At 37.5% G+C, this 23067-nt stretch overlaps 1 protein-coding gene across 1 annotated transcript in view; it reads right to left on the bottom strand.

Annotated features, from left to right (window-relative positions):
• The window catches only part of NAF1 (nuclear assembly factor 1 ribonucleoprotein), a gene marked incomplete at its 3' end in the record, with an annotated part of 37804 nt that extends 15314 nt beyond the window's left edge, over nucleotides 1-22490 (bottom strand). Inside the window, exons 1-4 of the mRNA XM_019634208.1 lie at nucleotides 21968-22490; nucleotides 18957-19128; nucleotides 5482-5575; nucleotides 3721-3803 (exon numbers count right to left, since the gene is read on the bottom strand). Of these exons, the coding sequence (XP_019489753.1) occupies nucleotides 3721-3803; nucleotides 5482-5575; nucleotides 18957-19128; nucleotides 21968-22326 (708 nt within the window). The remainder of the gene's footprint in view (nucleotides 1-3720; nucleotides 3804-5481; nucleotides 5576-18956; nucleotides 19129-21967) is intronic.
• Nucleotides 22491-23067: the final 577 nt, after the last annotated feature.

The following is a 23067-nucleotide window of genomic DNA, read 5'->3' as shown; positions in this document are numbered from 1 at the left end:
GAGGGAGGGAGAGGGAGAGGGAGAGGGGGAGGGAGGGAGGGAGGGAGGGAGGGAGAGACTAACAAGCTGCGCTCTCGTCCCATCTGCACACACACCATGTCACACTTATGGGTTAGCCTAAGGGGGGTTAGGTAGCTCCCAGTTTCTCTAGGCGACAAGGAACAAGTTAAGGAATGCCCAAGCCTGGGAACAATGCTGGAGGGCTGTGCATTAGAGGGCGGGGGTCTGCACAGTGCTGTTCTGAGAACAGCCTGCAAAGAATGCCATTAGCCAAAAGCCTTACTGCCCACCCGCTGAGCCAGCTCTGCACTAAACTACCAAGAGGGAAAGTAACCTCCACAGTCATCCAGAATTGTCTCCTATCTATCACATTATACTATTTCATTTCCCATTAATAAAAATGAAGTAAGAGTATTCTAATTCATTAAATCAAATAATCGCTTCAATCACCATATTATATGAGTAATTACACATTACTGATGAAAAAAAACAAAAACAAAACACTATCAATATACTATGGAGACTTTCAGAAAATCATCACATACTACCAGTCATGATTGTAATATAAAGCATTCTTTAAAAAAAAATCCATAAAAATTCCTATCCAATGATATTTGACAGGGAAATATTTTAGTGTTTGGTTTATGAAAAAGTAAAACAAATAACAACAAAAAAACAAAACCTGCTCTAACAAATATACTAAATGCAAAACAAATAACCAACAAATTCATGCTATATAGGGATAACGGGTGGCATGGGTTGGTCATTTTTTTTTAATCCCCGATATTAAAAAACTAAACATTAAAAATGGAATTTCATTCATCATTTATCAAGAGGAGCAAATCATTACATCATCATCATTATTATTAAATTATTATTAAAGGGAAAAAGGCAGAAACACAAATCTGAGGTTACCCTCCTTAAATCAGTGGGAATTAGGAGGGAGGTGGAAGGGAAATAAATCAGGAGGACCAACTGGATTGGAAACTCAGTTTTGCTCCTTTTTAGCTTTGTGATTTTTGAGTAAATGGGGAAAATCCATCTCCTTGCAGAACTTAAAGTGGGTTTTTAAAAAATACACAAAATACTTATCACTCTGGCTCATTATTACTGTTATTTAAGAGCAGAGAAAAAAGAAAGGATACGCAAAGGTTTAACATTGAAGGTAAACTAATTTAGTGTCTAAATAAGATATGCTAAAGATCTAAAAAGGGATTCAATTTCATTTTCTGGTCGCTGGTTTGTTTAACAAATACTCTCAATTCCCAACCCGACTCCTCCATTATCTGGGGGAATTATTTCAAGGTGCTTAGATTTATATCAAATGTTTTTTTTTGTTTTTTTTTGTTTTAAAGCTGAGCCATCCTGCCACCTGTTGGCAGCTCAGCGGCTGCTCAGCTCAGGCCGGGAATTGAACCGCTGTTGCTCAGAGCTCAAACTCTTAAGCGAGCTCCTAACCAACTGAGCCACTCGGCCAGCCCTATAATCAAATGTTTTTGAAAGACTTGTCAGTTCTTGAATTTAGAAAGCTTTCTATGTAAAATTTAAAAATAGATTTAATAAACATTTCCCTCTAGACTTACATTTCATAGCTAAAGTTAGAGATGTAAATATTACATTTTTATCTGATTCCTTTCAAAGTCAAATGACCTAAAAAGCTGAATATTAACATTTTTAGTCACAATTATAGGCCTGAGAATTCAAATGAGTTAGAGGATATAAAAAAAGTGAATTTAGAGGTTTTTAATTAGAAAAGTATTAGGTATATTTAAATTAAAATTGTCTAAGCATCTTAGAGAAAAAGGCAACTGTCATGCAAATCATAAGAAAAAGGAATCATGGAAATAATCAGTTTCAATTCACAGTCAGAAAAATCAAGAAATATGTTTCCTTTACCTCTTTTCCCTTCCCTATTCTACTACTTTCTTGAGGACAGAAAGAAATGTTTTGTTTTTGCACCAGGGCAGAACGTGGGTTTGTTCTAAAGCAGTCCTATGCAATTAGCATGGAGAAGTACTCATAGCAGTCCTCTCTCAGCCTTCTCCTAGGATAAGTCCCCCAGTATCTCTCTAATCCCTTAGAAGGTACCTGCAGTGCCCATATTTGCAACAAAAACACTAAGCCTAAGTATTTCAAAGGGAAAAAAGTAGAGCACCATCCTTCAGGCATTAAAGTCTTTCTTCCCCTCACAAACTTTCTCAAAAACTGCCAAAAAATATTAGTTCTAGACTCCGCTTAATTCGGCCACTGATTATTTGCAATCCTAAGTGACTCATTTTTCTTTGCTAAATTAATGCCTGTCAACCTAAGAAAACATATGTAGGCATCGTGCAAGGTGGAAGGGCCCTGATAAAAATCTGATCCCTTTCTAATTTGTGTTAGAATGGAGAAGGAAAAGGCAGAGAAAAGGGAAGGTTATGTGATGACCCAATGATATAATTCAAAATATGTGCTTTGTTTCCTGATTAAATAAAAATTAGTCATATTGTCTAAAACAAAAAAAGAAGCCAACTGTTGCTTATCTGGGAAAAATTAAACCACAGAAAGTTGCTTCTCCAAATAACAGCTGGTTTGTTATTTGTTTTCAACTCAATACACATTTACTTAGCACATACAATTTACAAAGAACTGTATTTCATACAGTGGGAAATACTGAGGTGGATAAAACCCTGTCCCTACTGCCAGAAAAGAAACACTTGGTTAGTGTTTATAGTCTTGATCTTAGAAGGTTTTATGCCTTCTGCTGACCACTCAGAATTGAGTATTTAATGGGTAAAATGTGTGTGGTCTTCCATACCAAGGATGGATGTGAAGAGTTGTTCAGTCCTTAGTATGGAAGACCACACACATTTTAACCATTAAATACGCAATTTCTGAGTGGTCAGCAGAGGGCATAAAACCTTCTAAGATCAAGGATATAAACATTAACCAAGTGTTTCTTTTCTGGAAGTTGGAGAGTTTTATTCACCTCTGCCAGTAAGTGGGGGAAGGGGGGGGAGTGGTATGTGAGGGTAAAAGAGATCAAATATACAGTGATGAAAGGAGGACTCTGTGAACACACAATAGATGATGTATTACAGAACTGTACACCTGAAACCTACGTAACTTTATTAACAATTGTCACCCCAATAAACTTTAACAAAAAAGGACGCTAAAAGGGACCCAACCTTATGACACATACTCAAGTACATATATTCATAATTCCCCAAAATGTGCTTACAGTGACACTTGACTGCCATCACTGAAATCATTTTCCACTTGGAAAACATTGCTCTCAGCTTCCACATGACGAAGCCAAAGTCTAAAAAGTTGTAAGAGCCACTCCTCCAAGGGGCTGCCAAACCAGAAAAGATGAAGAACTACTGCACCATGGAAAGTCTCTGCACTTCATTCTGAGTGTCCGGGGTAGGAACTGTGTCTTACTCAGTAAGTAGAGCCACTACCTAGCAAAGTACCTGAACAAACATAAGGAAACAATTTTATACATATGCACTTAATGACTCAAGCAGTAAAGAGTGACTAGCAGTATTAAACCAATACACGGACAGATACTTAGTATTCAAGAAAATCGAGAATGCACTAAGGAAATGTTCAATGTAGGAGCTTTAGATTGCTCATCTACTAAAATTACTAAACTCTTTTTAGGACAGACAGGGAAAGTCAGAAAAACCAGTCAACCAAGAAACAGAATAATTTCTAACATTTGATTTTTTTACAAACCTTTCCTGCTGCCTCTCGATCACTTTTAAAAATTACAGTCTCCTCATTAACTGGAGGTAGGTTAGTCATAGATTCAATTATTACTGAAAAATGAAACAAAACAGATTATTTCAAGATTTTATCAGAATATAGAATTTAAGTGAGAATTTAGGCTCTAATTCCAACATAATTTAACATGAAATTTAAAGTGAGATAATATACCTCTATTCCCCTTGATAAACAAAGTCTATTTATTACCTAGTAGCACAGGGAAATAGTTTCTTCATATTTTTATTTAATACAAAAAGCTACAATTCTAAGAAATAAAATAAAGTGTAAAATCTCACTGAAAATTTGAATTACCCATTAAAAAGTCAACAAATTCCAGGTAGGTACATTTTCTCTTCTATTTTTGCTGTGTCCTTTAAGTCCTGTAAACTAAGGGGACTGGTGGACACTAGGTATTTTTCCCAGTTCAAAAATCCTATGACTTTGTCAACTCTGACTTCTATTTTCAGGTGTATGTTACTCTGAGAATGACTGGCAGCTATGTTAACTTCGGGGTCTTTCATATACCTACTTCACATCTTGGGGCTAAAAGAAGCCTGTAATATCTTGTCCTCTTAAAATCCAACAGCTTCATATTTTATGCCATCAATGTCAGTATTACATCACAGACCTTTCTAATTTACATGTTTACAAGATAAAATCAAAGGCAGTAGGCAGAATAATACCCCCCCCCCCAAAAAAAATAAAGATATCCTAATCCCTGAATTGGTGAATATGTTACTTAACGTTAATTTTTTTTTTTTTTTTTTGCAGCTAGGATTAAGGTTAAGGATGTTGAGATGGAGAGGTTATCCTGGATTATGCATTTAAGCCCAATCAAAGGAGTTCTTTAGAAGCAGAGAACCTTTCCAGGCTGCTTTCAGGGAGAAGCCACACTACTGGCTTTGAGGTCAAAGGAGGGGCCATGAGTCAAGGAATGCGGGCAGCCTCTAGAAGCTAAAAGGCGCCAGTATATGGATTCTCCCCTACAACCTCCACAAAAAAGCTCAGCCCTATGCATCCCTTGATTTTAGCCTAGTAAGACTCACATCAGATTTATGTCCCAAAGAACTGTAAAATAAATACTACATTTCTGTTGTTTTAAGCCACTCAATTTGTAGTAATTTAATAACAATAGAAAACGAATGTCACACGAAGAAAATTCTGGAGAAACGTGTCCATAAAAGCAGACTTAAGAGCTGGCCGAGTGGCTCAGTTGGTTAAGAGCATGAGCTCTGGGCAACAGCATCGCCGGTTTGATTCCCACATGGGCCAGTGAGCTGCGCCCAAGCTGAGCTGCCTGCCAACAGGTAGCAGGATGGTTCAGCTGGTGAGAACTCATGCTCCTAACAACCAGGTTGCCAGTTCGACTCCCAATGGAATGGTGGGCTAAGCCCACCCACAACTAAGATTGAACACGGCACCTTGAGCTGAGCAGCCGCGAGCTGCCAACGGGTGGCTGGATGGTGACTGGACTTGGAACTGAGCTAGCTGCGCCCTCCACAACTAAGATTAAAGGACAACAATTTGGCTATTCCCCTTCCCCAATTCCCCAACACTGTTCCCCTTCCCCAGTAAAATCTTAAAAAAAAAAAAAAAAGCAGACTTAAATTTTTATAAATACAATGTATTTATAGATTACTTATATAAGTAAAAACTGAATTTATCCATGTTAACTATTAATGCATGTTTGGATATAAACAATAATTTCTATTAATAAAATTATTTGCATACCTAATTGTTCAATAATACTTGAAACCATCCCAAAAGGCTTTAATTCAGTATCTTCAGGAAGAATAATAGTGAGTTCTTCAACTGAAGGTAGTTCCTATAATATAAAAAAAAGCATTAACATTCCTCAAGCTTCCACAACTTAACTTAAAAAAAAAAAAAGCACCTAGTTTCCGTTTAAAGTACTATATATATTTCTGAAGACGTAACATTAAGTACGTACGCCATCTCTTTGATGTTATCCTTTTTAGTGTCTGACATTTCTCCCACCTCAGCGATGCAATAGTCTGTACCCTAATCCAGATAGACTGAGAACAGAGAAAAGTACCATACAAGATTTTTCCCATTGCACTTGAGGAAAAAAAACAAGCATCGTTAAGGGATGCAAGGTAAAGAGACAATTTACATAATTCCCAAAGACATACTTTTGAAGAAAAATAATTCTACCGGACACTACAATTTCTCCACAGAAGAGTTCTCTCTTTCTTGGCTGCCTTGATTTAGTTAATCAATTTGTGATTAAGTTATTGAACAGAGATGCAGTGATCTTTTCTGGGGCTGTGTGAAAGAGAGATAAATGTTTGGCCTCTTCAGGAAAAAAATACAGAATGCCTGGAAATAGAAGGTAGGTGTCAGCCCAGGAAAGCTGTGAAGGTGTTGCCTGCCTGGCATTTTCCCTCGCTAGGTTAAAAACTAAATTTCTTAACATCTAAAGAATTGTCTTTTCTGACCCAGCACCTAACTGTATCTTAGTTGCTATAGAAACTAGATATTGAAGTAGAGACGAACTTGAAAAGAAATCTAAGAATAAAACTGACCTTAGGAAATTCAATAACCAGAGCTTTCTATTCTTGACCTTTGCCAAATGGTCACAATTAGCTCTTAGAAGAAAGTGTTTCCTTACGGCTTCAAGTACAAAGATCCTATTAACGGCATGCTAGAAGTTAGTTTGGGAGGACAAAGATAACTTTTGGAGAAATGTTGGAAAAGATGGGAAAACCTAAATAACACAGCATATTGCTGATAAATGTAGCATGGGTAATGATTTTCGACTCCAGTGACTTTTTAACAAAAGCATTTAACTAGATTTAAGGCACAACTTGCTTCTGGGAGATGCTATTTTCTGATCAAGGTTACTTATGAAGAGCCACACTAAGAGTCTCAACCAACTCAACGTAGAAGACTTACCTCTGTGTGGTTAGTCTGGCTGGGGTTGGAAGCCATGACTGTGTTTCATACATCAGAATTTTTCTGTACTTGTAGGGAGAAGACAACCACTCATCATTTTATCATATTAAGTATGGAAAGCTTAATGGCAAGACCATGATTTGAAAATGGCCCGTGTGTATATCAAAATAGAGAAGGGAGTTCATTGTTAGAACAAAGTGATAAAGACCATGCAATATGGAATAGCGTTGTTTAAGAAGTTCTTCCCTAAAGAACTCCCACATTCTGTTAAATATAAAACTGGAGAACTATAATGTTGGGGGGCTGCAGACAGGAGGGCTTTAATGATATTTTAGAGGGCAATTGTGACATGGGTCTCAAACTGGTTCTGGGAGTAGCACTTTGCCCACTGCCTAACCAAATTACGGTAAGATCTAGAGCAAATACTTTCATTAGTTTTGGACTGTGATAAAACCTACTGGTGAAACAGTCAGGAGCGTGGTGGTAGATGAAAGGGTAGGAAAGTTTCCAAAAGAGGAAGTGCTGCTAGCTCTTTTATGAAAACCTCGGAACTGGATAGGTGGGCAGACCACATGCTGTTAACACTTAGGGCACAAAATCAATGTTATTCTCAAATACTAAATAAATGCTATTTGACCACAAAATGAAAGGCTCCTCGTTTTGCATTTTCTATTAGGAGGAATAAAATCCCGTGCAATGTAATTATGTTTTGGTACAAATCTAAACTCTGATACTGTTTTGATTTCTTTTTTTATTTTAAAGTATAAAAGTAATACATGTTCTTGTTTTTTGTTCTTTTTTTTTGCTGAGCCCTCCTGCCACCTGTTGGCAGCTCAGCGGCAGCTCAGCTCGGGCCGTGAATCAAACCGGCGACCCTATTGCTCAGAGCTCGCACTCTTGAGCAAGCTCTTAACCAACTGAGCCACTTGGCCGGCTGTTCTTGTTTTTAATGAAAGGAAAATTTTAAGCACAGAAGGATGTCAGTAAAATAAAATTCCCCTATATCCTATTCCTTTCAACCTCCCAATTCCTCTCCTCTCCATTGACAGCTTTCGTTAGTTTTCAAATACATTTGCTATGCAAATATCAACTTTCCTAACTTTAAAGCGTTTCACTTAAATAAAATATCAACATTTATCTGTTTTAAAATTTTTACCATTGCACACAATGATACAATGAACATTCTTTCACATATATCTTTGAGTAACTCCTGTGATAAATTCTTCTGAGTAGAACTGCTAGATCCAAAGATCCAAGCATTTTTAATTTTCATAGATACTGTTAAATTTCCTTCCAAAAATGTTACATCAATTCACACTTCCACAAACAATTTATGAGATTTTCCTACATCCCTGACATCACTGAGAAGCAAATCAGAGCCAGTCTGATAGGTCCAAAATAGTATCTTGCTTTTGTGAATTTCTTCATTAATCAGAAAGACTATCATCCTTACAAGTCTCCTGTCTATTTTTGTATTTATGAATGGTTTGTGTATTCCACACATTTTTTTGGGAAGCTTTCTTTTTATAAATTTATAAGAGAACTTTGGGTTTTAAACAACATTTGCCCTTAATCAAATATGTAGCACATGTCCACTCCCTTACCTCTCAGCATGTGTTTTAGCATTTAAGTTCTTTAATGAACTTAGGTATTTTAATTTTTATGTAGTCAGATATATCAATTTTTCTTTTAGCTTTTGAGATTAGTGTCAGTCACATTTAGAAAGACCTTCCCTTGATCAAATTAATTTTTAAATTTCACTGATGTTTTCACTGCTCCAAAGCTGCATTTTTAATGTTTGTATATTTGGTCCATTTGCAATTTTATTCTTATATAAAATCAAGGCAGAGATTGGAGTTATGTTTATCCAAATTACTAGCCAGTTATCCCTACATGTTGAATAATCCATCTTTCCCCCTGATTAGAAAAACACATTTTAACATATACTAAATGGACTTATACATTTGGGGTTTTTATTGAAATCTCCATTTGGTTCTAGTAATTTATTTCACTATCAGTGCTAAAATATTTTAATATCGAAGTCTTTCATAACATGTTTTAATACTTAGGAATAAGGGCTAGTTAGTTTCCCATCCAATTCATCAATATTTTCCCCTTGGAATTTTTCTAGCTACTCTCATGCTTATTTTACCAGATAAACTTTAAAACGAGTTTGTTATGTTAGTGTTGTTAGTATTGATTAAAATCACATTTAATTACAGTTGTCTACATATAGGTCCTACATAGTCCTAGGCTTACTCAAATTTGCTATTATAAATTACTAGTTATTTAATATTTTTTACCGCTATTATAAATACATTCTTTTTAGAGTACTGTTTAAACACAAGAAAACATACTGAACTTTGTGTCTATTGGTTTTGTTGTATATCCACTAGATTACCGTATTTTTAAAATACAAGTCCTTCTTCTCCTTTTCAGTATTAAAACACCATATTTTTTCACATTTCAACATTAGTTGGTATTTCCAGAATGTGTTCTCAAGCAATTGTGATGTCTGACTCTTTGTTAGGAATGTTGCAAATGTGAAGCCTAATGATGCATTTTGATTGGAATTTCTTTTTTTAATAAGATTAAGAAAGTATCCATCTATTCCCAGCTTACCAAGTTTTTTTTTGTTTTTGTTTTTTAAATCAAGAAGGGCTGTTGAACTCTATCAAATGCCTTTTTGTCATCTTTTGGTGACATGTTTTGAGATCATTGTAATTTACTCTAAGTTGAGCATGTCAATCTACAGGGTCTGATGAAGACCTGATGTTCTGTTCTAAGGATGTCTATGAGATATCTAGCATGAGGAAGACAAGGGAAAATACACAAAGCTAGAATATTTGTCATGAGCAGGAACTCACACTTGTGGTCCAAAACAATCTGGAAGGCCCCTTAATTCTTGTGGCTACCCTATTTTCAAGCTATGTATACACAGAATTCTAAAAGTCTTGCCTACAAACGGGGACGGTCTCTGATCTTATGAAGAACCAAACTTACGGAAAAAAACAGACACAGACACTGCTGTCTGTGGTCCCTACCACAGTCTAATTCCTGTTCAGTGATCCCAGTACCTTGTTAACACAGTAATGTAATACAACTTCCTGAGCACTCCTAAAAAAGGCCAATAAAGGCATTAAGTTGCCTCGTAATAGTAACAGTCCTACCTATAAAAGTGATGTGCATGAAATCTCGATCCCAATACTCTGCAGATCACAAAAGGTAGATAAAGAACTGAATAGTGTACAAAAAACATGTAAGAGATAAATGAGATCAATAAGTGAAACCCAGCCTTGTACAATTCCAAGCTGACAGCCTGTCAAGGAGTTTGCCTTTGAAAGTCCTGTTAAGTCAAGCAGTATATTTGCTTTGAAAATGGCAAACATTTGGGGAACTGAATCAAGAGAGAAAAGATGTATTTGTTCCTTTTAAACGAGCACACAAAAAAAGAAGGGCAAAAGGGCGGAAATACCCCAAACTCCATCAACAAGAATTCACACACATGATGTGCTTTCCATAAAAATTTTTGACAGGTTTGAAGAGACAGAACTTTAGAAGGTTCAAAGGTTAAGTCACTTGAGTTGCCATGTCAGAATGGGCAACAAATGGCCTTGTCTTGATGTTTGGATATCAAATGTCACCTTCATTTCCTTACCTACTAAATCTAAAGCACTACATCACCACAAGCTAGTCACTATCAAATTATCCTGCTGCTTTTCTTTCTTGTAAACACATTACTGCCTAACATCTTATTTGTTTCATTGCTTAAAGTCTATTTCTCTAACTAGATAATAAATCCAACAAAAACTAGAACCTGGTCAGCTGTGCTCACTGCTATATCACCCAGGACAATGCCCAGCACATAAGAGGTACTCAGTATATATTTACTAAATGAATTAACTTATCTCATCAGTCCAAGCCACACAAAAAATCTCAGAAGAGGTATTTTTTCTGTCTCAGAGAAAAAAATTCAGAATTTGAAAATATAATTCCTAGAATTCAAATGAGAATCCTCAAGGAATGAAAAGGACCTCAATCCAAACTTCTCAAAAATAAAGTAGAAAAGGCAGGTTTCTAAGGAAGCTTCACTGCCCAGGATCGATGCATTGATACCTCAGGTTTGCAGTAGCAAACATCATTACAATTATTAGATTAACACCTGGCTCCCTGATAACACAGCAGCTACCCAGGTAAGATAACAGATGAATCTCCTCGGTCTCACAGGTCTCTCATCTCTCTTTTAAGGATAAAAAAATCAATCATTTTGATTTTCTACAAGTGGGGAAAGGATGTGTATGTGTGACAAGAAAGGGGAGAAACACACAGGCACACTCCAATAAGGAAAAAAATATGGCCAAAACACACACTGAAGGACATGACCACTTGGACAGTGCACACAGACTATAAAGAATCGGAAATAAAAAGCATATCAATGAACCAAAAAATTAAAGAGGGAGGTGATGAGGAAAACCTGGGATAGAAAGGTCTTCTTCATCATAAAATAAGCAAAAACCAAGCGTACTGAAAGTAACAGAAGGCGGCTACTTACTTACTGCAGGTGAGGAAGATTAAAGTGTGAGGCTGGAGTACCCTACAACTCTCATGGGAAGATGGGTGAGGGGTGGGAAACTCATTTTATTCTGCTTATCCAATACTAGACACTAACTATATGTTCTTATTTAAATTTCATTAATTAAAATTAAACACAATTTAAAATGCAGTCTTCAGTGACACTAGCCACACTGCAAGTGCTCAATGGCTTAAGACAACAGTTTAAGCTCCAAAACTTAAGAACATATTAAGACAATGTGGCTATAGAAGTTTTCCATCATTGCAGGAAAACCTCTTGGGCTACATTGCTTTACATTTTCATACATCCCAAGAGCTCTCCATTACAAAACACACACCACTTACCCGTTTTTGGCCATTAATACAGGTAAGATTTTAAGATGACATTGTAACAACATGCACCATATGACTATGAATTCTTAATGCTAACCCGGATATTCCACTTGGGAAACAAAGATTTGTGATAAATCTCTATTTTCATAATTGTTATATCCCCAAATTAAAATGAAACCAAATATCTGTTTTAAATGCACAGTATCAACAACTAGAGATAAATATCTATGCTACTATTTAAATAAAATTAATATTATGTTCATAAATTCAAAAATCAAGAGTCAAAATAGTTTTTCTGGACATATTTACTCAATGCTTCTATATGTAATAACAAAGAGTAGGCAACTAAAGGAAAAGAGATATTGCATTCACATCATCAGCAAAAAAGGCCACATAATAAAAATCCGCAGACATATCACAGCATTTGGCAAATGAACTGAAATTCACATACTTAAGCAACTGAATCATTGTTTTCCTGGAGTGTTACAGTTCCAAGTTAAAAGGCTTTATTAAGAGGCAATATGGCCCAAGCAAAAGCAATTTAAGAAAGCTTACTTTAGAAGATACAATCATGCTTCACATGACAATATACAAAATAAATTATTATTCAGAAACCAAATAATCAGGAAGTTCAAATGATCAAATGCCAATGTTACCATGCACATACCCGCAAGTACTAAAAACACAGACTGGAGTCTACCTGCTACTATTGGGTTGTCGGAAAAGTCATGACTTTTTTTCTATGTTTTTCGTTGTAAAAATGCATCATGACTTTTCCAACAACCCAATAGTTCTGAATCTGCTCCTCCCCAATTGCAGCACCAGGCAGGTTGCTGTTTTTTCTGGGCATAAGTTTTCTTAACTATAAATAGTGAGGAAACTAAGCAAAACTTCTGAATAATTCATATAAATGGCTGACAATGCAATTAAAAAAGTGTTTAACAGCATGTAATCAAAAAGACAGTGCAAAAATAAATTATATACTAGACTAACAAAACTTCTATTATACTGTGATAGATTCTCATAACTATGGCATTAAAGAAATGCAAGGTCCTAAGGACACTTCTGAAATATCCATGAAAGAGCAATTACTGTCTGTGTTATAAAGAATATTATTATGTTCTGATTCTCAAACATCTGTATGGCCTACAATGTTGCTCAGTTAAGCAAAATACTCAAACAAGCAGCAGCACATAACAAAAATCCACCCTATTAAAAATTAAATTGTAGACACACCCATCAAAAACTGGGTGTCTAAGAATTCTAGCACAAAAATTGAAGGAACTAATGGATCTAAAATGGCTTTCTCAGAAGATGACATTCATATTTTACAATGGCCTTGACTTCCTAGCTCTTAAAGGCTTATTATAGAGCAAAGGAAAAAAATCAGCAACCTGATAATCTTCAGAGGCAAAATTATCTAAAGAACCTTGATCTGAGTTTTCGCTCACAAATATAGAAAAAGAGCAGCAGAGGTTGGTGGGGAAGAAATCAAACATTTCGAATGGCAACTAATCCTTTTTGGTGCTTCTTTGGGGAGAATTTTTAAAAGTAAGGAAAGTGGAAAAAAAGTATCATCTGACCACTTTTCTCATATTATCTAAGAGGACATACACATGGCAGCCAATTATCTATGAGATTCATTTTTCAGATAGGTTGACAAGTAAGGTCCAATCCCTGTAACACTGACAGACATACCTGGAAACCTTCTTTTTTTCCCTATAGCTGATAAAACATATTGGAAAAAAGAATGGATTAGGGCCATATCCTGTGTGTCAACTATAACCACACATAACGTTTAATCTAATTCATCAACTTCTCCAGGAAAAGTACCAAACCCAGTTATTTCTTTAGCTATCACCAATAAGTATTAATTGCCCTCATTAATTACCCTATTGTATATGACACCAAACTTAGCTTCAGACTAGCCGATTAAATCTTTTCACCTAAAAAAATGAAAGTCAACACTTCTTTGAAGTATCTTTATCTTTTTTAATAAAAGCAATGTTCTCATGCTGTTTTTCTCTAAAATTACTGTCACAGAAACAAGCTCATAAGAACACCTTCAAAAGTTGACTACATAAATATAAAACTAAAATACAATCATAACCCATCTCAGTAGGAAAAACCTCCAGTGATGTACTCTACCATAAGCTTTTACGTTAACTGTGACCATATTTCATGAAATCTAAGACACTGATTTTATATATCATGAAGATAAAGCACTTCCAAATAACTGTAAAATGCCATCATTTAGTCCCAACTTTTCAGAAATGTTAAAAGGTGAAAAAGGTGTCCACTTAGAATTGACATTAGCTGTGTGCATGATAAATGAAAGAAGGAACAAACATTCCTTGAGCTCCTACTATGTAATTAACACTGGAAATAACCATCATGCAACAGACTTGGTCCCTTCGTTGGGAAAGTTCATACTCTCTTTACCTGTCACTTTGCACGTACATCCTGTCCACTTTTCTATTTAAGTTCAAGCCATAATGCCTTCCTTGACCACTGCAGTGCAAGTGGTCTCCCCCTCCACTCAATCCTATGGCTCCTTCTGTCGGGCAGCATTTGCCTGACAGTCAAACATTCTCTCTCTGGTGTGACTTTGCTTTCAGCATAAGTGTGTATACTCACTCCCTAGTTAAATTCCTCTTTAACAGACATTTGTCTTTATCCTCTAAAGCAATCGGAACTCACTTATTAACAACATCTACTGGGGAATGGGGGAATCTAATAAATAGACTGCTTCTGGGTAATAATCACATATATGCATATGCGCAGGACATATATGGATATGCTACTGAATAAAACAGCATTTACTTGAAGGTAATGGATCATGCATGCTTGATATAAGCTTTATTGAAATCAGTTTAAACAACAAAGCACAGATTAATTTTTAAACAATATTTTTAAAGAATACCAAATATTAATGAAAAATGATCTTCTTTCAAGTATATAAGCCATTTCTTAAAAATCAGATATTTTGAGAAGAATGTTAATAAGTGCCATCAGTATTCTAAGGTACAATGTAGTAATCCCAAATATATCAACAGTCATAAAAAGCTAAAGTTGAAAGAGGCCTGCATTTTAGGACAAACCTTATCAACTAACTTAGGCCTTGAAAACAACATACACGTAATTCAGTGAACAATTCTTAAGCATAGGCCAAGGTACAATATGATTTCATAGATAGTGGGAGATGGAAAGGTATGAAATAGTCCACTCTAACTTCTGGCCACTTGAGGTGGCCCAGATATATCCATTTCCTCATGTTAGGATATTTTAGGATATGTGTCTGCATTGCCAGAATCAGAAAGAGAATATAACTAACTACAAAGTACACTTGTTCTAAAATGTACTATAGGCAGTCTCCAAATCATGAAGGTAAATTTACCAAGAATTGCCTACAACCATTAAATTTGTTTCTTGGTCATGCTATATTGTGTGTATAAATACACACCATTATCCTTATTGCAGCATCATCCTTTGTTTTTAATCCCCAAAAGCAATGTAATCATAATTTTCAAACGTTATATAAAACTTTTCATGTATTCAAAAAATAGGCATTGATAAAATTCATTTCTGATTAAGACTTTAAAATGTCACAATTCCATAAATGTTTTTATGATTCTAAAAATTGTAATTACATCTGATTTATCTGAATGAAGAGTTCAGTGCATAAATTGCATTTTTCAAAAAGAATCTAATTTTCCAATTCATTGAAACACCAAATAAACCCTGTGTGGTTTAATGTAGTTCCAAGGCTGTAATATGCATGCTGCTTTATGTTTACTGTGCAAGTTACATATAAACCTTCTCAGCATTAAAGAAGGGTTTATGTTTAAAAGAATGACGCCACTTGGTTTTATCTGACATCATATCTTACATAATCAACACATTATGAAAAGAGCCAATTAAGACTCGCCTTTTCAACGCCTCTATAGCTGACTAATCCCCCTTTTTTTTTCTTCCTCAATCCAGTTATAACCCAACCTTTTCAAGGGGTTGTTGCAACTCTAAGATTTAACTCTAAAGCAACAATCTCGAGGTTACTTCACCCATACACTCCCATATACTTATGAGGAAATATCTGCAGGAGTTAGTAGTTAGATCACCAGCATCTAACTTTCCAACAATAGAAAAGATTTAAAAAGCTAGACCCAAGGAGGCGACATTCCTGCTTGACAAACAGACTAAATGGAGGTAGAATTAAGCTCAGCATGCCTAAAGGACAACAGACAACTGCCTAAACTATGAGACGCTTTATAAAAAGCTGGGACATAAAACTACGTTAAACTGGGCATGTCTATGTTTTAGAGCTCTCTAAGCCTCCAGCCGAAACTCTAAAATTGCTTTAACTCTTTGGCCCATTTCAATTTATGTATACCTTTTAGAGCAAAGACAGCATGGATAAAACATTTCACTACTTTTCTTCAGAAAATATATTTTGTTACAACTAACTAGCTGGTGACTCCCATCCCATTAGGCCTGAACAGAACAGGACATACAACACCAGCTAGAGTTATAACAAGAGGAAACACTTTCTAGGAAGAGTGGTTTGTCACTTGCTAACAAAATAAAAACAAAAACAAATCTAAGCTAAGTAAGAGGATTATCTCAAAAGTGAGCAAAGAAATATAAATCTAACTAGCCAGTTGCTGGGGGGAGCTGAAAGTAGAAGATAACAATATTTAGACTCAAGAACACAGAAACCCATGCACCTGCTAAAATGAAAAAGGTCACTCTACAGGTAAACGGATGAAGTCAGTCAGTAAAGGAAGAATAAAATGACACACAGAGAACTATGAGAATATCCAAGAAGCATATAAAGGAACCAGCATGGCCATCCTACAGAGCTGCCTTAATTCCCAATGACTTTGCTATTGAAATAAATTTAGGGCAAATCCCCCTTCCCTTGAAGTACTTTCCAAGTATCACTGCTCACAGCCACTAGGGTCCAACACGTGGCAACACCTTCCAAGTATTTCCCTTTTCACCTCTATGGAAGGTAACTACTATTACCAACTGAATGGCATCCCCTTCTGAAATGGATATAAGCCTCCCTTTCCTGTGACTGAGAATCCATTCCCCCTGGTCTGCATGGGGTTGATACCACCCACCCAAGCCCTACCCTTCTTAAAATATACACACATTCACACTCCATTTCTGTCAACCACTCCCATACGCTCCAGCCCTCACGCATGTGCTTTCTCTCAAGCACACACTTTCCTACATATTCTCCCACACAAAAAGGAGTGGCTATATGACTCATGACGGAGCAATCTGTATATCCATTCCACTAGGCTCGGTAATTGGTTCAGGGCTGCGTACCAAGATGCAGGCAAACCAGTAAAAGTCCTTCCATGACTTTCATACAGGAGTATCAGTGGCCAACTGCCAGCCCCATGGAGAAACACCTAATGAGCAACCGAGAAAGCAGCAGAGTCCTCAAGACACTGAGTACCTGCAGCCATACCATCCTTGGTAGTAAGGCCCAAGTCATTTTCTTCCCTTGAACTTCAGAGTTGAGGGCCTGATGGAGTCCTAATGTACTCTTTCAGGGCCCTAAGTCAAAGATTTAGTGCAGGCCAGGGAACTCTACCTATCTCTAGCAACAGAGATTTCTAAAGGACTAGGAACTTCTAACAGGTCTACTTCCTAGTTGCGTAAATATAAAGGAACAGCTTGTGAAGAATCTAAAATTGAAAAATAAAGACCTCTTCTATCCTTCCCAAAGATCCCTTGGAACTGGCACATAAAGGGAAGGACCAGCCCATTTTTCCAAGTTTTAAAAGCTAACATACTTTCCCAGTAAAAATGTAATTTTCTGATATGAGCCAACTATACACACTCACAGAATTCAATTGCACTTCCAGCAATTAAATTTATTTGTCTCTGCTCTATTTACCATCTGTTCCTCTCCCCTAGACACTATGAAAGCAGAAATTGGATGGGTCTTGTTTACAACACCTAGCATGTGGCAAGAGTGCTATAATAGTTTAAGAACAAATGCAAGTAAGATGCATATTCACTCATTCATTCATTCCATTACTATTGACTGAGAACCCATTACCTGTAAAGCACTCTACTGGGCACTATGAAAGCTACAAAAATTAGATATGAACTTAGTCCATCAAAGAACACGGTTCTTGACCTCTTTGTGGCCACAGATCCTTTTTGACTTTGATGAAAATATGGATACTGTATACAGACAAATACCTAAATAAATAGACTAAGATTTTTACATTAAATTTCAAGGGAGTCCCAAAGTAAGAATTCCAGATCTAGTAAAATAAATAAGATGATATATACACATAAGTCCTTTATTTGCTGATTTTTATACTCTCAAGAAAACTTAAGAAAGGAGAGTAAGACACAGGGTAAAGACCAAACAAGTGCCCCAATACTTTCAGAAAAGAGTCATACGTTGGGGATCCTTTGTGTAAAAAGACTACTGAGAGATATCAATGTCTGTAGGATGAAAACATGAAACACTGATGAAACTGCATAAAAATTCCAAGGGCTTTCAATACATGAAACATGAGACAGGAAATTTCTTATGAGTAAAAAAAAGAAATAATATTGGTAGGATTCAGTCATGAAGAGGCACCCTACTACCTCCAAGCGTTTCAGTATTTTTCAAATCTTGCATTAAACTATTTCACTCATTTAAGTGTTACATAGTAGTTGAAATTAGTGATCATTAAATTTATAAAAACCACTAATAATAACTAAAGTACATGTGAGGGCAGGGAGGATCAACACGTGGCAAAATAGCCTATATTCTGAAACTCTGAGGAGACTTTCCTCTTGACTCGATGAGATCTCAACCAGTGTACTATCATCCTCCTTGCAGCAGCTTACAGCTTAAGAGGAAACAGTCACACAAGGGCTAACTTTACAAGCCAAACCTATCAAGTGTCATTCTACAATGAACTTCAACTAAATAAGATTCCTAATAAGCTCAACCCATTTAATTTCATTTTCTATGTCTCCAAATACAATAATTAAAAGAATGATTTCAATTGCCATTGAGAAAATTTTCTGGCTTATGGATAAAAACAAAACAAAATAACAATAACAAAAAATAAATATCTTCTAGGGAAAATAAAAAATGAAAAATAGTAAGATAAAGTTGCCACCCTGGGAAGAACAATTATCAAATGTTAGAATTAGAAACTTAGAAATTATTCATATCAACCTTCTTTTTTACTTAAGAAAGGCAAGGCATGGCAAAATTATGTCCAGTAAGAAATTCAGAATAGTCTTCAAATTTATGGAGCAGATAAAGATAAAATATTGACACTAATAAGGTCAATATTAGTACCACAATGTATTTTAGAATGTTCAAATTAGGTTTAGTGACATATCTAGGTACTTACATTAAGAAGTAACTCATCTTTTGTTTTAAGAGGAAAATTCTTATTTTCCTTCTCGACTTGTAAATCATCTTCTCCATCTGACAGCACTGGAGTAAGTAATATAGGAGAGGAAGAGGAAGATGAGGAAGACGATGAGGAAGATGAGGAGCTTGAACTATCTGAATCGGTTTCACTGTAGGGAAGAAAACGTTGAAAAGTCAGTAAATTATGATGATGATCGATGGTACTAACATAAGATCATTCGACTAGGAAATATCTACTTTAGTACATGTTTATTGTTACTGGTATAATTCAAAAGCCAGCATTTTGAAGTTGACTATGGTATTTGGAAAGTAGTCCTTAATCCATTAATAATATTTCAAATCCCGATATAACTGATACTCTCTTATTACATTAGTCTCACGTGTCACACATCTGTCTGAATATAATCAAGCATGTGACAAATCACTGACAGAAGAGGGCTCTGGGCTAAATACTTCTCATCTTGGTCATTAATGACCAGATCACTTAATTGCCATAAGAGTTTCTTCTCAGTCTTCAGACAAGTTGGAAACTCAGTCACCAACCATGTTGACCAGTCTACTCAGAAAACCTCTAGCCCTTGACTGCCACCACAATTCTTGTTACTAGTAACCCTCCTCTTAGTTTAAATTTTGTTTGCAGGTTACCACGTTTAGCCCGTTTCATGTGCTGAGTCCCATCCTCATTTTTCCTTCTCTCTCTGTACTCTTCCCATGGATAACCTCATCTACTTCAATGTTTTCAATCATCTTCCATGTGCAGAGAACTTCTAAATCTTCAATGTTGGTATCTCTAAGCTCCACCCTGATCTCTGGCTGCATACTGGCCACCTCTCTGTGTCACACAGCCACAAGTTAAAAGGGGAAAAAAAGTGCCTTCTCCTCAATGACTAACTTCTCTTTGAGCTTCTATTTTATTCATTTCTTAGTCTTTAATCCAGTTACTATAGGTAGAAACCTCAGAATCATTTTGAGCTATCCATTCTCAAAGTCAATGACAAAATTCTATCTTCAGATTAGTAAACATCACTCCTATTCCATTTTTCCATCCATTTCCACTGCTACTTTAATTTCGAGTCATTTTTCACCTGCTTTTCTGTAATAACTGTATAACCTATGTCAATACTACTCTGTCCCCACAACAATCACCCCTTTCATCCTACTGCTCTACTGCTGTTACCTTCACCCTCTCATGACCTTCCATCCTCATCAGTTCATACTCTTGCTTTAAAAAAACCGTTTATGACCGAACATTAGTTATGTGGTAATTATTACTGATTCTGTTACATGTGATAATAGTATTGTGATTATGTAAGAAAATGCCCTCTTAGAGAATGCATCCTGAAACATTTAGGAATGAAGTATTATTGGTGGTTATGTGGTGGTTATATTGAAGGTTGCATGCTAGTCATATGAAGAGTATTTTATCAATTAGAGATGCATAGTAAAGAATTTACAGGTGAAGTGGCATGCTGACTGAGATTTGTTTTAAAACTATCAGGTTAAAAAAAGTTAGAAATGTTAGATAAAACAAGATTAGCAAATACTGGAAACTGTTAAGTTTGGTGATGAGTATATGTGCGATCATTATATTATTCTCTACTTTTTCCCCAAGATTGAAAATGTCCATAATAAAGTAAATTTTATCTATAATCTGATGATGCTGAAATGTACATCTGCAGCCCAGAACAGTCCTCCAAACTCTAAATTCATCTAACTACTGCTTGCCTGACATCTCCAACTGGCTGTCAGAGAAATCTCAAATAACTGTCCAAATTAAACATTCCTTTTGGTCTCTAGCCCCCATCTCAGTAAATAGCACCACTATCAACCCAGCTGATGGCGCTTTGTGTAGCCCACTTCCACATCTATTAACAAGCCTGATCAGGGTGACTTCAAAATACTCAAGACAACCACAGTCTTATCATGGACTCACGCAACATCTTTCCAACTACTTCCACTCTTGCTTCTCTGCTTTTACTCTTGAACCCAGTTCAATTCTTCGTCTACAGAACAAAGCTTATAATAATGTTAACCTGCACATGCCATTTCTCTGCTTAAAATTCTTCGACAGCTTCTCTAGTACTTAGAATTAAAACTTGAACATGGCTACAGGATCCTCCAAGGGTTGGGCTCTCCTAATACTTTCTCAGCGCCGTGGTTGTTCCTTCATGGTAACTTTCACCAACTCTATTCACGCTATGTTGACTTCTATTTTCCATCCCTCACTAGAATGTAGGGCAGGGTTCGTTTCTACTGTGGTTCACCCCTGTTCTGTATCCCACACAACACTCTCACATACTTGTAAACAAAGTTTAGTGTGAATAAGGAACATCCTCCATACTTAAATCCTTAAGTCTTCACCCGCCACAGAAGTTTCATATTTAAAAGGCAGGGGGCGCGGGGATGGGAGGGAGGGAACCCTACAAAACCTAATCAGAGCATGCGATAATACTAAGTAACGATGTTCTGCTGATTTCACGAACACGTGCTCCCCATATGGATTATTAGAATTAACAAAATTGTCAAGAGCCAATTTGGAAGCACAGAGTCCTTGAACGAATTCATCTGCTTCAAAAACAAAAGCACACGCTCAACTTTCGGGGGGGGAGGGGAATCAGATCTAACCCAAAACTCAGTTATAACCACATGGGACACGCCAAACGAAGTAGTTATAGAAATAATCCAATATACTCAGGTTTTCTATATTCTAACTGAAAATGATACAATCTATATGCATAGCATCTTTCAGACTACAAAATTTTAAGGAAGAGCGATCGGATTACTAGGCTGAGATTCACAGCAGGATATGCAGTCAACAAGTGAGAAATGGGCGGTCCGAGCTACGAGTCAACACGTGCGCAGTGGGCTTCAGGGGCCTCGCCTCCCTCCCAGGCCCACGCGGGCACCCTCTGGCCCCCCGGGCTCCGGCCCCCCGCGCCGGTTACACACGCCCTCTCCCCGCAGCTTCGGGACCCGCAGGCGCCCGACCTGTCCGATTCTGAATCCGAGTCCGAGTTCTCCAAGTTGCCTGGGGTCTGCGCCAGCTCCGCAGCGCCCGAGCCGCTGACGCAGTTACCTCCAGGTGGCGGTTCTGGCCCCGGCTGCGGCGAGGAGCTCTCGCCGACCGCGGCGCCGAGCACGAGCTCAGGCGGCTGCTCCTTGGCCAGCTGAGCGTCCGCGGCCTGCCCAGTGTCTGGGGACCCCTCATCCGACGGTAGTGGCGGCGGTGTCTCCGGGACAGGAACCGAGCCCGGTGACGGCACCGCCTGACCTTGGCCAACCCCACAGCCCGTGACACTGAATTTCAGAGTCTCCAGCTGAGCAGCGGCGGCCTCCACTACTTCCATGGCGTCGCGACAGAGCCTCGCGTGCTGGGCTTCGGACAGGCTCGCGGCTCGCTCCGGCAATAAAGCAACCTTGCCAGTGGCTATAACTGTACCCGGGCCCTACTCCCCGCGTTTCTCCTGGAACTACACGCGGGGCTGTCTGGAGACACGCCCCCACCGTTCACTCAGAGGTACTTCCGGGAGAGCGTATGACGCAACGTGACGCGCTGCGCTCGCTGGGGGCGGGGCGGACCGCAGGACCTTTGAAAAGCAGACCTCTGGCGGCCCTAAACCCGCCTTTTTTCCCTGCGTCACGGGAGCTGTGTGCCGCTCGCGCCGTAAGGTCAGATGGGTGGACTCTCCTATTGCTGGAGCTGGGGCACTTTTATTCCAAGAGAATATTCATTCCAAGGGATTGTAGTGAAGGGAGGGGGGTCGGGGGGAGGTGACTATGCGAGGCTCTGTGTATCAGAAACTTGAGCCAGGAGGTCTTGAACAGACAAGTCTAGTAAACTTAAAGTTAAGTGAAGTTAAATCGATTAAAAGGTAGCGAACACGTTGACCATTTATCTCAAAAAAATTTAGTACAACTATTCCATTTTCTTTTTTTCCCCCCTCTAAAGCACTCTCAAAGAGAGCGGAAATAGCGGACAGAATATTGCTGTTTGATGATGTCTATGTTGTAGTTTACACTGCTCCTTAGAAAGGATGGTAAAGGACTAAAATGTACTAACTTAACCTAGGAAAACCATTACTCTAGAT

Source organism: Hipposideros armiger, unplaced genomic scaffold, assembly GCF_001890085.2.
Source record: "Hipposideros armiger isolate ML-2016 unplaced genomic scaffold, ASM189008v1 scaffold_1538, whole genome shotgun sequence".
Lineage (NCBI taxonomy): Eukaryota > Metazoa > Chordata > Mammalia > Chiroptera > Hipposideridae > Hipposideros > Hipposideros armiger.
This window is presented reverse-complemented; position numbering and strand designations above follow the sequence as displayed.